The following is a 13,622-nucleotide window of genomic DNA, read 5'->3' as shown; positions in this document are numbered from 1 at the left end:
TCAGCAAATGGAATATGGAAAATTGTTTGATTTGACAGAGAATACCATTATTTTAACTGGCATACATTTGAAAAAAGTATTAATGACCTTTCTATAGTAATTACCAAGGTATACAAAAAGTCTATCCCAGTACAAAAAGAACTTTGTATCTAAGGTGTGTCTGAAAGAGAGCCCCTTCAGTCATCATAACTTCAGTATAACAACTTCCTTTTTATAACAAATTGATTTTAAAAAGCTGAGAAGAAACAGTTATCCAGACTGGCCCTTCATTTATTGCCAAAACTATTCCTACTTTATCAACCAAATTGTTTATTTAAATATGTAACAGATTTGTGCAATGACTCATTCCAATTACATTGGCAATTCTGTTTGAAACAACTCTATAGCATTTATTTAATTCTGGACTCACATTCAGAAATCGAGGGATTTTTTAAATTTTGAGTTCTGTGGACGTCCCTCAAGCCACACAATATTAGTACCATATTCCAGTTGGCGGCTTTCAATTTTTCTACGCTCAGATACATTAATGCACTTACCAAAACTCAAAATGTGAATCAGAACTGTTTTCCAGCAGAAGCATTTTTTTCAAATGTCTACAAATTGCTAAATAACTTTATCAAAAAGACCAGTAACAAGGTAGTAATTGACTTTCCCTGCTTAAATGAAAGGATTTGTAGTAACCTCATAATAAAATTCAACAAGTATTCTGTTTATGTAACTTAATACTACAAGATGTAACATGTTTATTTGGTTCCCATAAATTAGAAAAACTGGTTATTTCTGTAGCAGTTTCCCATAATTCTCATTTAGTGATTTAAACAAAAAAGTGATACTATATCTGAGTGCCTTTCCAAACAATTTGAGAGACTAGTTGATCCTTTCTCTCACCCTGCAAAAAGTGTGCTTTTTACTATACATAATTTTTAAAAGTATTTATACACAGTACACTAGCTTAAATATACAAGTGGATACATTAAAGTGATGTTAATTAATTATGAAAAGTACTTCTGGACAAAGGCAGATATTAAGTTAGTCATTTTAATTCTGCATTCCTACACAGGACAAGCATTATTAGAGACTTCAGATTCCTACCACTGCTCATGTGTTGCATGGAGAAGTCAAATAACAAAAACTTCTCTGGTCCAGTTTACCTGTAACAGAAGATACTAAACAAAGAAAAAAAACTATTACATTATTTGAGTCTGACCCTGATAAGATCTGAGTTGTGATCCCAAGCTTTATAACTGTGACAAAAGCAATAATGAATCTTTATCTTGCTTATCAACAGACAACCCACATGACACACAATTATCCATATGCTGTTTAACAAATAACTTCTGCATAGGGCAAAGGCCATGAGTGGTAGAATTAACCCTACACACACACATATATCACTTAAAGAATGGTCTACTGGCTCTTGATTTAAAGGAATCTGGGTGTGTTATTGAAGCAGCGTGCTTCAACACTCATTGGGGTCTAAAACCATAAATACACAATCTAAGTTATATTGTCAGACCATGAGAAGTAATACAGGATTCTGTTGTGTTGATGTAAAGATTTCAGGACAAAATTAATTACCTCCTTTCTTTGTTTAGATCAGAAGATGAAATAGCTTACTAACTGATATTATACGAAATGTATGTCACTGACACAAAACTTGCCATGATTTGTATGTTTAGCTACAAGGTGCAATATTTCCTGTGACTGAGTTGAAGCACAGCCGCATCCAACTGTAATGAAATTCCATCTTACGCAGAGCACGCTGTATAACTCTGAAGAAAGTCTGTATGATTGTAACGAAGTAGTCACCCATCCTCTCCTTAAACATGAATAAATCCATGGGATAATCAGGCACAGGCGGCATGTAACGGGTTTGTCTTCATTTTATTCCTTGTTTTTGTTTGAGGACATGCAGTTGATGACTCCTGGCAAAATCCATCCCCTGTTACAAAATAATACAACTATTCTTTTCTTTCTCTTTCTCCCTCTCTTTCTCTCGTGGTTCTTTTCGTTTGCGTTCACTACTTCCAGATTGTTTTCCACTTGCTGGAGAAGCAGCTCCTTGTACCTGCTGGAAGAAAGACTTTAAAAATAAAAAATGGCATAGAGAAATATTTTCTAAATGCTAAAGAGTAGTTTCTGAATCAACATTGCGGTCTATACTAATAGAAACTGAAATATGCTGACTAGCTTTAATCATTAATTATGCAAACCATAGCCATCAGGCACAGAAGATTTCAGTTTAATATCTATTAAAACCTACACACAAAATTAATTATTTTTGGCAAGAAAAACAGAGTCCCACCAGCCCAAATGAAATATAAGACAAGTCCCACTCTTCTTACACAGTACAGCAAACCTAAATAATGTGCAATACTGAGCCCCAAGCACTCTCCCTATCATGCCCATTTCAGACCAGTTAAATCAGTTCCACATAACCTGTATAATTTAATTTGCTATTAAATTTAACTTAAGCTATAATACTCCCTCATTTTCACTGCGGTGTAGATTTTCTCATTTTCTTTTTTAAAATAAAAAACCCACATTTTGAAGTTAAGAGAAAAGGCTGGGTTTTGACTACTAATTATGGAAAAGTTGGGACTTTTAGCAACAAGGAAGCCATAGGAGAGGATTATCAAAAAATAAAAGTCAGTCAATGCTTTTGGTACTTGAAACCCTAAGGGGCCAACTATGTGGAGGGGCAGATGCAAGTCTGAATTTGGTAAAGCATCACATGAATTTCTGCTTCCCCACTCCAGAAACTCAGTTGCAGATGGCTACTTCCTTTTCATGCTGACCAAATAATTACAGCTGCATCCCACAGTGCGGGATAAAACACAGTAGTTTGATGTTTCTACTAAAACAATGAACAGCGTAACAGTGTTACTTATATTGTCATAATTGTGCTTCAGTGTTAATTATGGATGTCAACGTATAGTCTACTATATGATTAACCTATAAGCCTAGGTTTATCTGTTCCCCCAGCACTTGCTCTGTGGTGTCCCCTGACCCCTGCCACTGCACTAGTCTGTCTACTACCTGCATCCCACACCCCACTGTGGGACCAACCTCTGTCTGCCACCTGCCCCCACCCACTGCGCTGCTGGGCCCCCCCCCCTCCATTAGAGGCAGCAGCACCGGGACATGGGGAGAGGGGTGGGGCAGGAGAGGCTACCCCAAAGCAGCCTCTGTCTGCAGCGAGTCTGGGCCTGTCGCAGAGCAAGGCTGGTACCCAGCAGCAGCCCCTGTCTGCAGGGAGCTTGGATACCCCCCCTCTCCCCCCTCCCATGAACAGGAGCTGCTGCCCGAGGAGAAGCAACAGTACGAGGCAGCAGGTCTGCATGGAGAGCTGGGTTTTAGACGTGCTCCCTTCATGGATTGGCTTCCCGCTGACAGAGGCTGATAGAGACAGCAGTGTGAGGTGGCAAGAGCTCCCTGGGAGTGGGGCCAGAGTGCACCTGTCGTTGGCCCTACCCCTGGGTACTACAGATAGATGAGTAACCAATTAGAATTCATGTAGTTACTCGACTATTCAGTTACCCAATATCTAACATTCCTAGTGTTCATATCCTGTTTAAATTAATGGGTACAGTTCACAATTTTGCGTTACTGATCCTGTCTGTCTGCAGATGCAATCAGACATCATTAGATAGTTTAATTTCAATATTTGCAACTAAAACTTAGATTTTTTTAAAACAATCTTAGAATCTGAAGGCTCAATTTTAAAAATTTAGTTGTGGCAATTTATACAAATGAATATAAAATCACATTTAACAGAATGCCTTTAACATAATTATCATGACCAGGGCTCGACAAACTGTGGCAAGAGCTACTTGCCCGCACCGTGCATGCACCAGCGCAGTGCCGGTGAATGGGGTGCACAGAGCAACCAGCTGAAATCTACTCACCACGGGCAAGTAGAAACAGCGGTTTGTCGAGCCCTGATCGTGACGGCCAGGGTCACCGCTGCAAAATCCTACCTCAACACCTCATTGTGGCGCAGCGGTGACCCTGGCCATCGGACACCTATGGTAGTGGGGCGTATGCCTTGATAGATTTAATCATGCTACAAAGGTGTTGGACTATCCAATCCAGGAAGAGGACTGCTCTCTGTTTTTCCCTCTCCTTAGAGGTTGGAGGCTAGCTAAGTTTGAGGAGGTACGCACGCCTGCCCACTTAGCCAGTGGGATGGCTTGAAGTCAATGGCTAAAACAATACGAGTAAATGGGTTTTAGTCCCCTGAGTGTCATTGAACTGTTCTACAGTGGTGGAGTCGAAATTGAGTGATGAGAGGCCGACAAAACTGCCAGTATGGAAAAGGACAACCCTCGCTGTGTGTACTTACAATTGTAGGTCGCTGGCGAGGGAGGAAATGTTAAACCGTTTGATGGAGGAAAAGAAAAGGATAAGATGCGACATCTTCGGTGTCTGCAAAACGCAATGAAAGAAGGAGTTGGAAGTCAACTGGAAAGATGGAAGCACTGTGAGACTCGGAAAGGGAGACGGTGCTAGAAACGTTGGGGAAGTCAGATTTATCGTCAGTAAGGACTGGTCTTTGAAAGTTATAGCATGCCAGCTAATATCACATATTGGTTTGCTTCATCTTCAGATAGAGTCAAAGGCTACTCTCAAGGTCCTCCTGGCCTATGTCCCCACAACTGCAAGAGAGGACGAAGAAGTGGAAGAATTCTACCGAGAGCTCGAAAGAGCCCCTGCGCAAAAGTCCACTTACACTGTCACGATGGGAGACTTTAACACCAAGGACAGATGAGGGAAAGCTGGCGAAAAATTCATAGGGAGATACGGCAGTGGTGAAAGGAATGAAAGAAGAGAAAGGTTAATAGTGATGGCAGAAATGAAAGAACTGTACGTGGCAAACACCTGGTATAAAAAGAAGATCGCAAGAAAGTGGACGTGGATCGCACCAAACGCAAAAAGCAAGAATGAAATCAACTACATTTTAGTCAATAAAAGGCTCATCATTCAAGACATCTCTGGTTCAGCCTTTCAGTATCGGCAATGACCATCGCTTGCTTAGAGTGAAGTTGATTTTTGACGAAGTGGTAGAAAAGAAGGCGTTACAGATGACAAATAGGAAACAATGGCCGAAGACATTCGATGAAGCAAAGCTGAAGAAAGCGATTTCTGGGTTTGACTGGAGCCAGACAGAAAAAAGTGTGATGAAAACTATAGTACCTTTGCTGACAAGCTGAGACGTTGCTTAAAAAGCAGCTGAAATTGGAAAGTCGAAGAAGGGAAGAATTTCGAAGGAAACAAAAAGCCTGCTCAAGAAGTGGAGAAACATGAAAAGGAGCTCGAATAACAACTTGGAGTACTCCATTCTGTGCAAGTTTATACAGCAAAAGCTGAAGGATGACTTTGAGAACTTCCAGAAAGAAAAACTCCTCAAAAGAGCTGAATCACGCAAAAGCTTCAAGACTTGCAAGCGGGAATTGATGCAGTATAGACTGAGCATAACAGCACTGAAGAACAAGGATGGAGACACAGTAATCAACAAAGCAGGGATAGAGGTGGTCTGTAAGGACTTCTATACAGAACTATTCAAATCAAGAATCAAAGTCCCCCTCCCAATGCTCCAGGCGTCAGAAGAACACATTCCCCCAATAATCGTCAGTGAAATCCGAAGCGTATTATACCAGATGAAAACAGGAAAAGCTCCAGGCACAGATGAAATAATGTCAGAAATTATTTCTGCAGGAGGCGAAAAACTTTGGAAGGCCCTCGCTTTAAGATTCAGTCGATATCTTGAAGACGGAAAAATAGCATCAAGCTGGAAGGAGTCGAATACCATCTTGCTGCACAAGAAGGGCGATCGAGAAAATCTTAAGAATTACAACAGCCCTATATGCCTACTTTCTCATATTTACAAGCTCTTTACAAAAGTGGTAATGAACTGATTTTCACAGAGCCTGGATGAACAACAGCCGAGAGAGCAGGCAGGGTTTTGAAGAAATTTCAGCACAATCGACCATATATTTACCCATAGCCAGCACAATCGACTATATATTTACCCATAGCCAGCTCCTAGAAAGAGCGAGGGAATACAAACTTCCGCTGTGCATTGCTTTCATCAACTATGAAAAGGCCTTCAGTAGTGTCGAGTTCAATGCAATATTAAAGACGCTCACAGAGCAGGGCATTAACACACAATATATCAATTTGTTGAAGGAAGCGAATACTGGATGTACAAGAGATATTACTCTCATTGAAACTCCACTCTGTATCCCAATCGAGAAAGGTGTGAAGCAAGGAGATATGATTTCACTGAAACTATTCACTGCATGCCTCAAAATGGTTATGAACAAGATCAATTAGAGGAGTGGTGTCAACATAAATGGAGAATGATTATCGCATCTCAGATTCACAGACAACATTGTATTAATTGCTGAAAGCACCAATTGCAGAGCATGCTACAAAGACTTTACAAGAAAAGCAGTCAGGTCGGTGTGAAAATGAATCACTGCAAAGCGAAATACATGCGATAAGACTCTTATGAAAAGCCCAAATAACAATAACAGGAGAAGAAATCGAAGAAGTGGAACAGTACATATATTTGGGCCAAGAAGTTAATATGCGCCAAGACCTGAACGGAGAACTCTCACAAAGGATTCGGGCAGGATGGTGTGCATTCAATTCCATAAAGGACGTCTTCAAAGAAAAATCGATAACACCACATGTACAAATATCTTCAATTCAGCAGTGCTGCCAGCCATGTTGTATGGCAGCGAAACGTGGGCACTTGATGCAGAGAGAACAGCAGCGACTATTGGTAGCTGAAAGGGCAATGGAGAGAGCTATGTGGGGAATTTCCCTTCTGGATCGTATTCCAAATTAAATGATTAGAGAATGCAGTGGCGTGAAAGATATTGTGGAAAGCAGACATAACAAAATGCGATGGGCAGGCCACAAAGCACGGCTCATGGACAAAAGGTAGACCGCAATTATTGCTGAGTGGTACCCGCGAGAACAGAAAAGACCACCTAGTCAGCCTCCAAGAAGATGGGAAGATGACATTGTTAAACATTTTGGACGAACATGGATAAGAAAGGCAAGAGTGCAAGAAGAATGATGGACGTGTTGTGATCAGCGCAGTATTAACGATAGCTGAAGGCCTATTGATCCAGGTGATCATGACAAAATTACCTAAGAGGACCTGGACAGAAAATTCTATTGCCATCTACGTCTAATTTAATATTCTGACATATTAAAAGGACAAATTAAGAGCAATTTCCAAATCTACTACAAACTTAAATATTATGTCATATACCATAAAATCGTGAGTATAATGTGCACTTTCCCCCCGTTTTTAAGGGTTAAAACCGGGGTGTGCATTATACATTGGAGGTGATTTGTACAATATTTTTACCTCCCCCTCGCAGCCAGGCTCCAGGACAAGGCATGGTGCACAGGCAGCTGGACAGGGCCCCCACCCATCCCCACCGCCTGCGCGAGCTCAGCTGCCCTGCCCACTGGCTCCTCACCTTGTTTGGGAGCCTGGCTGATCTTGTGCCTGCCGGGGGGGGGGCCCCTGCCCAGCTGAGCTCTCGCCTGCTGCGGGGGCCCTCTGCTCAGCTGCTGGTGTGCTGCGCTAAGCTCACGCCTGCTGCGGGGGCCCCATGGCCAGCTGAGCTTGCGCCTGCCGCAGGGGCCCTCTGCTCAGCTGCTGATGTGCTGCGCTGAGCTCGTGCCTGCCGCGAGGGCCCCCTGCCCAGCTGAGCTCTCACCTGCTGCGGGGGTCCTCTGCTCAGCTGCTGGCGTGCTGCACTAAGCTCACGCCTGCTGCGGGGGCCCCATGGCCAGCTGAGCTTGCGCCTGCCGCAGGGGCCCTCTGCTCAGTTGCTGACGTGCCGCGCTGAGCTTGTGCCTGCTGCGGGGCCCCCTGCTCAGTTGAGCAGGGGGCCCTGCGGCAGGCATGAGCTCAGCTGGGCAGGGGGCCTCCGTGGCAGGTGCGAGCTCTGCACAGCTGGCCGGCAGCTGGGCAGAGGGCCGCCGCAACAGGTGCAAGCTCAGCTGGGCAGGGAGCCTCGCAAAAGGCACGAGATCAGCCAGGCTCCCAGACAAGGTGAAGAGCCGGCAGGCGGATCAGCTCGGGGGTGGGGGTTTGGGCAAGGGGTCCCGCAGCAGGCACGAGCTCAGTGCGGCGCATGAGCAGCTGGGCAGGGAGCAGGCTTCAAACTCCACCGCTGGCTCCAAGGTGCTGCGCGTGCTTTTCCCTGCCGAGCCTGCAGGCGGATATATGGTAAAATCGCGAGTATAATGAGGGTGCGCATTATAGATAAGAGCTCAGTTTATTCCAGAATTCTAACATTTAAAAGGTAGATGTGCATTATACATTGGTGCGCATTATACTCAAGATATTACGGTAATGCAAGACTACCAACTCCTATAATATGGTTTATGGGAAAGTAACATAGTTGTATATTATATAACATAACTTGAGGATATCTCCTCTGATAATTCAGTAGTAACAATGGACTAAATCCATGGTGTCCTACACACTAGCCATTAGTCACATGTGGCTATTTGGCCAGTTGACTGTGGCTAGTTCATTATAGCAGTGGCCAGTATAATGGCTACTACTTCAGAACTGATTGGACACCATAGGACTGAATAAACAGGATAAAGGCAAAATTTTTTGACACCAGTGCCAAACCATCTATTGCACAGTCTGTGATAGTTCAGTTAATAAAACAGCACCCTCAAAGTGCTGGGCTATGGACTTCCTCTCCTTGTGCAAATTTTTTTTTCTCTTGAATGAAACGGCTTCATTCAAGATTGACTTTTCGGTTCTCTGTCAGTTTTGCAGGCTAATGAATACATTTGAGACAGACATTATGATTCTCTCATGCAGAAGGATAAGTTCTACATTTGCTGACATTTGGATGACTGAGAAAGTAACAAGGAAAATGTTTCTTAATGAAGAACAAACAGATAAGAATAAGTACTTGGATGTTTTATGTAGCTGATAGTGGGGTTTTTTTGTTTAGTTTAATTTCAGAAGTCAGACACAATTAAATGTGTACAAAATAGTTATGGGAAACTGAAAAAGGGAATTTTTAGGACCAGTAAGGCAAAATTTCCAGTCATGATGTGGTAGAGGAATAAGCCATTAAAAACTGGTTTTTCCGTACAGGATGGTCCTTCCTAGTCCAGCACCCTTGGGACCTGACCAGTCCCAAAGGAGAGATTTTGCCCGAGCAGGGGAAGCCAACTCTGCCCTTCTACTGAGAGACTCAACAGTTTTTAGCAAGAACTTGATATAGAAGCCTAGGCCATTAGCAATTTGGTTTACTATAGCAAAACATTGTTCTGATATTGATATGTAATTAGCAGGCATATTCTAGCAGCACTACATTTTTTCCTCACGTTTGATGTGCCATGATAAATCACTCACTGTACAGAGTGTACACATCCAGAGTAAGTTCTATAAACATTGTTGTGATTTTGCTGCTTATGTTACTGTCTCTGAAGATTAAATAAAATGTGAGGCAAAATAAGATTCTATGGTAAGAGAATCAAATAGACATTATTCTTTTCATGCTGAAGGAAACTTATCCATGATGTAAAACACTGAACACAATAAGAAATTGTGTTTTAATGAAGTTATCACAAATTAAATAAAACTAGTAAAAGAACGGTTACTTACCTGTAACTGTTGTTCTTCGAGATGTGTTGCTCATGTCCATTCGAAGTAGGTGTGTGCGCCGCGTGCACCACGTCTTCCGGAGCGTTTTCCCTAGCGGTACCTGTAGCGCCGGCAGGGCGCCCCCTGGACTGGCACCGCCATGGCGGGGCATAAGTACCCCTGCCGGCGCTGCCCAACCTCAGTTACTTCTTGCTGGATACTCCGACGAAGGGGAGGTAGGGTGGGAGTCGAATGGACATGAGCAACACATCTCGAAGAACAACAGTTACAGATAAGTAACAGTTCTTTTCTTCTTCGAGTGGTTGCTCATGTCCATTCGAAGTAGGTGACTACCAAGCTAACCCCAAGGAGGAGGGGTCGGAACAGTCATAGCACCAGAGTCATAAAGGAAGGTGAACAATAAACAGATTTATTTGAACAAATAAACAGTGACAAGTCACCAACCCAGAACAAAGACAACGAGATCTGTATATTTACATCACAGATTCGAGGACTGCAGAGCCCACCCTTGCATCCTCCCTGGCCTGTTGAGGTAGCGCATAATGCGTTGTAAATGTGTGGAGGGAAGACCAGGTGGCTGCCCTGCAGATTTCTGTGATAGGCACTTGGGCGCCGAAGGCCACCGAGGACGCCTGCGCCCTGGTGGAATGTGCCTTTACCCTGGGCGGGGTTTTACCCGCCAGTTGGTAACACTCCACTATACATTGCACCACCCATCTTGATAACCTTTGGGTAGAAACAGGCGAACCTTTTCCCTTTCCCCCAAATGTGTCAAACAACTGTTGGGATTTATGGAAGGGCTTGGTTCGGTTGATATAAAAAGCCAGCGCTCGCTTGGCATCCGGGGACTGTAGAACACGCTCCTTAGGGGATGTGTGAGGTTTAGGGAAGAACACTGGTAGATAAATCTCCTGGAATAGGTGAAAAGGAGAAACCACCTTCGGGAGGAAGGTTGGATGAGGTCGTAGCCTCACATTATCGTGAGAAAAAACAAGGTAGGGCGGCTCTATGGTCAGCGCCCTTAACTCTGATACCCTTCTAGCAGATGTAATGGCTACTATGAAAACAACCTTCAATGAAAGGTGCTTCAGCGAACAGGTAGCCAAGGGTTCGAAGGGATGGGACATAAGCCTGTGGAGAACCAGGTTGAGGTTCCATTAGGGGTATGGAGCCCTCACTGAGGGATACAATTTCTCCAACCCCGTAAGAAACCTTTTAGCCACCTAGTTAGAAAAAAGAGAGGCTCCTGCCGTATCCACATGGAAGGCGGAGAGAGATGCCACATGGACTTTAATAGACGAAAGGACAAGCCAGAGGAACGAAGTTGAAAGAGATAGTCGAGAATAGCTGGGATAGGAGCCGAAGATGGCTCTACTCCTCTCCGGGACGCCCAAGACGAGAAGCGCCACCGCTTGGCAGCGTACGACCATCTCTTAGAGGGTTTCCTGCTGCTAAGGAGCACCATCTGTACCTGTCGGGAACATTCCCTTTCCGGTTGGTTCAACCACGGATAAACCAGGCCATCAGGTGGAGAGACCGGAGATCCGGGTGAACCATTATTCCTCCATCCCAAGGTTGGGTTAGTAGGTCCCAAACTGGAGGAAGTGCTATGGGGGCCCGGGCCAACATGTCCACCAGAATGGGGAACCAGAATTGTCTGGGCCACCTGCGGGCTATGAGGATGATCGAGGACCTGAAAGTTCTTGCTCTGGTCAACACCCTGGAGATTAGTGGGAATGGGGGAAAGGCGTAGAGAACGCCCTTTGGCCATGTGGTCGTTAGGGCGTCTCCCTTGGAAAATTTCCCCAGCCCCAGCAGGGAACAGTAGTTCCTGCATTTTGTATTGCGTGCCGAGGCAAACAGGTCCAGGTGGGGATAGTCCCACTTGTGGAAAACCTGGCTGAGTACAGAATCCTTGAGCGACCATTCGTGGGCTCCAAAGGATCTGCTCAGTGTGTCTGCAAGCAGGTTCTTGCACCCGGGGAGGTATTCCACCTGGGGCGAGATGTTGTGCATGACGCATAGATGCCATAACAGCAGGGCTTCCTTGCACAGAGGTGGGGAATGTGCCCCACCCTGCTTGCTGAGGTAGAAAACCGCTGCAGTGTTGTCCATATGCACCAGGATGGAGCGGTGGGAGAGCCTCGGAAGAAATGCTTCGCAGGCTTTCCTCACCGCTCGTAGTTCCCGGACGTTGATGTGCAGAGACCGTTCGGATGGGGACCAGAGGCCCTGAGTTCTGTGGCCCCCGAGGTGTGCACCCCACCCTAGGTCGGATGCATCGGTGACCAGGGTCAGCGAGGGGGGAGGGGCATTGAAGGGAACTCCGCTGTGCACCACAGATTCCTGGGTCCACCAGAGTAGGGAGTCCAGAATGTCCAGGGGCACTGTAATTATGGAGTCCCATAGATCCTTGGATTGGCAGAAGGCCTTTGCCAGCCAAGCCTACAGGGGTCTCATCCTCATCCTGGCATGTCGCACCGTGTAAGTGCATGCCGCCATATGTCCCAGGAGCCTGGAGCAGACCCAGGGAGTCGTGATGGGGGACCGGGTTAACTGTGAAATCAGCTCCCCTATTGCAAGGAACCTGCTGTGGGGCAGGAACGCTCTGGCCATTTTCACATCGAGTAGAGCTCCCACGAACACTATGCTCTGAGAGGGGGTCAGGGATGACTTCTCGACATTCACCAAGAGCCCCAGCCTTAAGAAGAGAGCTCTTGTGAGTGACACGTGAGCTTCTACTTGCTCATACGAGCGACCTCTGGTTAACCAATCGTCGAGGTAGGGGAACACATGTACTCCTCAATTGTGCAGAAAGGCGGCAACCACAGCCATACATTTCGTGAACACCCTTGGCACAGTACACAACCCAAAGGGGAGTACCATAAACTGAAAATGGTGACGGCCCACCATAAACCGAAGGAACCTCCTGTGACTGGGCCTGATAGCCACATGGAAATAGGCGTCCTTTAAATCGAGAGTCGCGTACCAGTCGCCCAGTTGTAGTACTGGGATGACCGAGGCTAAAGTTACCATTCTGAACTTTTGTTTCACCACCGCCTTGTTTAAGAACCGGAGGTCCAAGATAGGGCGGATACCCTCCTTTGGTTTTGGGACAACAAAATAACGGGAGTAAAACCCCTTGCCCCTCAAGTGTGGGGAAGCCCTTTCTATTGCCCCTTTTTCGAGGAGTGCCCCCGCTTCCTGAAGCAGGATGTGTTCGTGAGGGGTGTCCCTTATTAGGGATAGGGTAGGGGGCTTTGAAGGCGGTGGGCCCAGGAACGGGATGGAATAGCCTGTACGTACAATGTTGAGGACCCAGGCATCTGACGTTATTTGTGCCCATGCCTGGGCAAAACGGGAAAGCCGGGCCCCAAACGGGGGGCCCGGGTGGCAGACTGGTACGGGACTCTCTAGCTCTAAGTCAAAATTGCGGCTTGCCCTGATTGGAAGGGCCGTGAGGGCCTGCCCGTTGGGGCTCTGACCTGGGGCGACGATGTCGACCCCTAGACCCTTGAGGGTGCGCAGCCACCCCGGAACCGCCACCGGAGGGCTGGTAGCGGCTCCTCCAGAAGTCCCCGTGGGGGATCTGGGGCTGCGCTCTACCCTACTGCCTAAACGGCAGTTGACGCCGCTGAGTAGCTGGCGTATGTATGCCCAAGGACTTCAGGGTTGACCTAGTGTTCTTTAGGGTGTGGAGCCTGGAGTCCGTATGCTCCGAGAACAATGTCTTCCATTCAAAGGGCAAGTCCTGGATAGTGTGCTGGACATCCGCGGGAATTCCCGAAACATGGAGCCACACCCCACGGCGCATAACGACACCTGTCACCATGGTGCGGGCTGCCAAGTCCACGGTGTCCAAAGCCGCTTGGAGGGCAGTTCTTATGATGATTTTACCCTTGGAGGCCATAGCCCCAAACTCCTGGTGGTCCTCCACCGGGAGTCGGTCCTTAAA

At 46.0% G+C, this 13,622-nt stretch overlaps 1 protein-coding gene across 5 annotated transcripts in view; it reads right to left on the bottom strand.

Annotated features, from left to right (window-relative positions):
• Window positions 1-292: 292 nt before the first annotated feature.
• MINDY2 (MINDY lysine 48 deubiquitinase 2) overlaps window positions 293-13,622 on the bottom strand; it is a 105,615-nt gene continuing 92,285 nt past the window's right edge. For 4 of the 5 annotated variants that reach the window (XM_006112460.4, XM_014578985.3, XM_075897328.1 and 1 more), the window contains one exon: window positions 293-2,071. In XM_006112460.4, the coding sequence (XP_006112522.1) occupies window positions 1,946-2,071 (126 nt within the window). In that variant the 3' untranslated portion in view covers window positions 293-1,945. The remainder of the gene's footprint in view (window positions 2,072-13,622) is intronic. The other variant, XM_075897327.1, reaches the window with a different exon arrangement.

The sequence above is a fragment of the Pelodiscus sinensis genome, chromosome 14 (genome assembly GCF_049634645.1).
Source record: "Pelodiscus sinensis isolate JC-2024 chromosome 14, ASM4963464v1, whole genome shotgun sequence".
In the NCBI taxonomy this organism is placed as follows: domain Eukaryota; kingdom Metazoa; phylum Chordata; order Testudines; family Trionychidae; genus Pelodiscus; species Pelodiscus sinensis.
The sequence above is the reverse complement of the archived record's forward strand: the minus strand, read 5'-3'. Positions and strand labels throughout refer to the sequence as shown.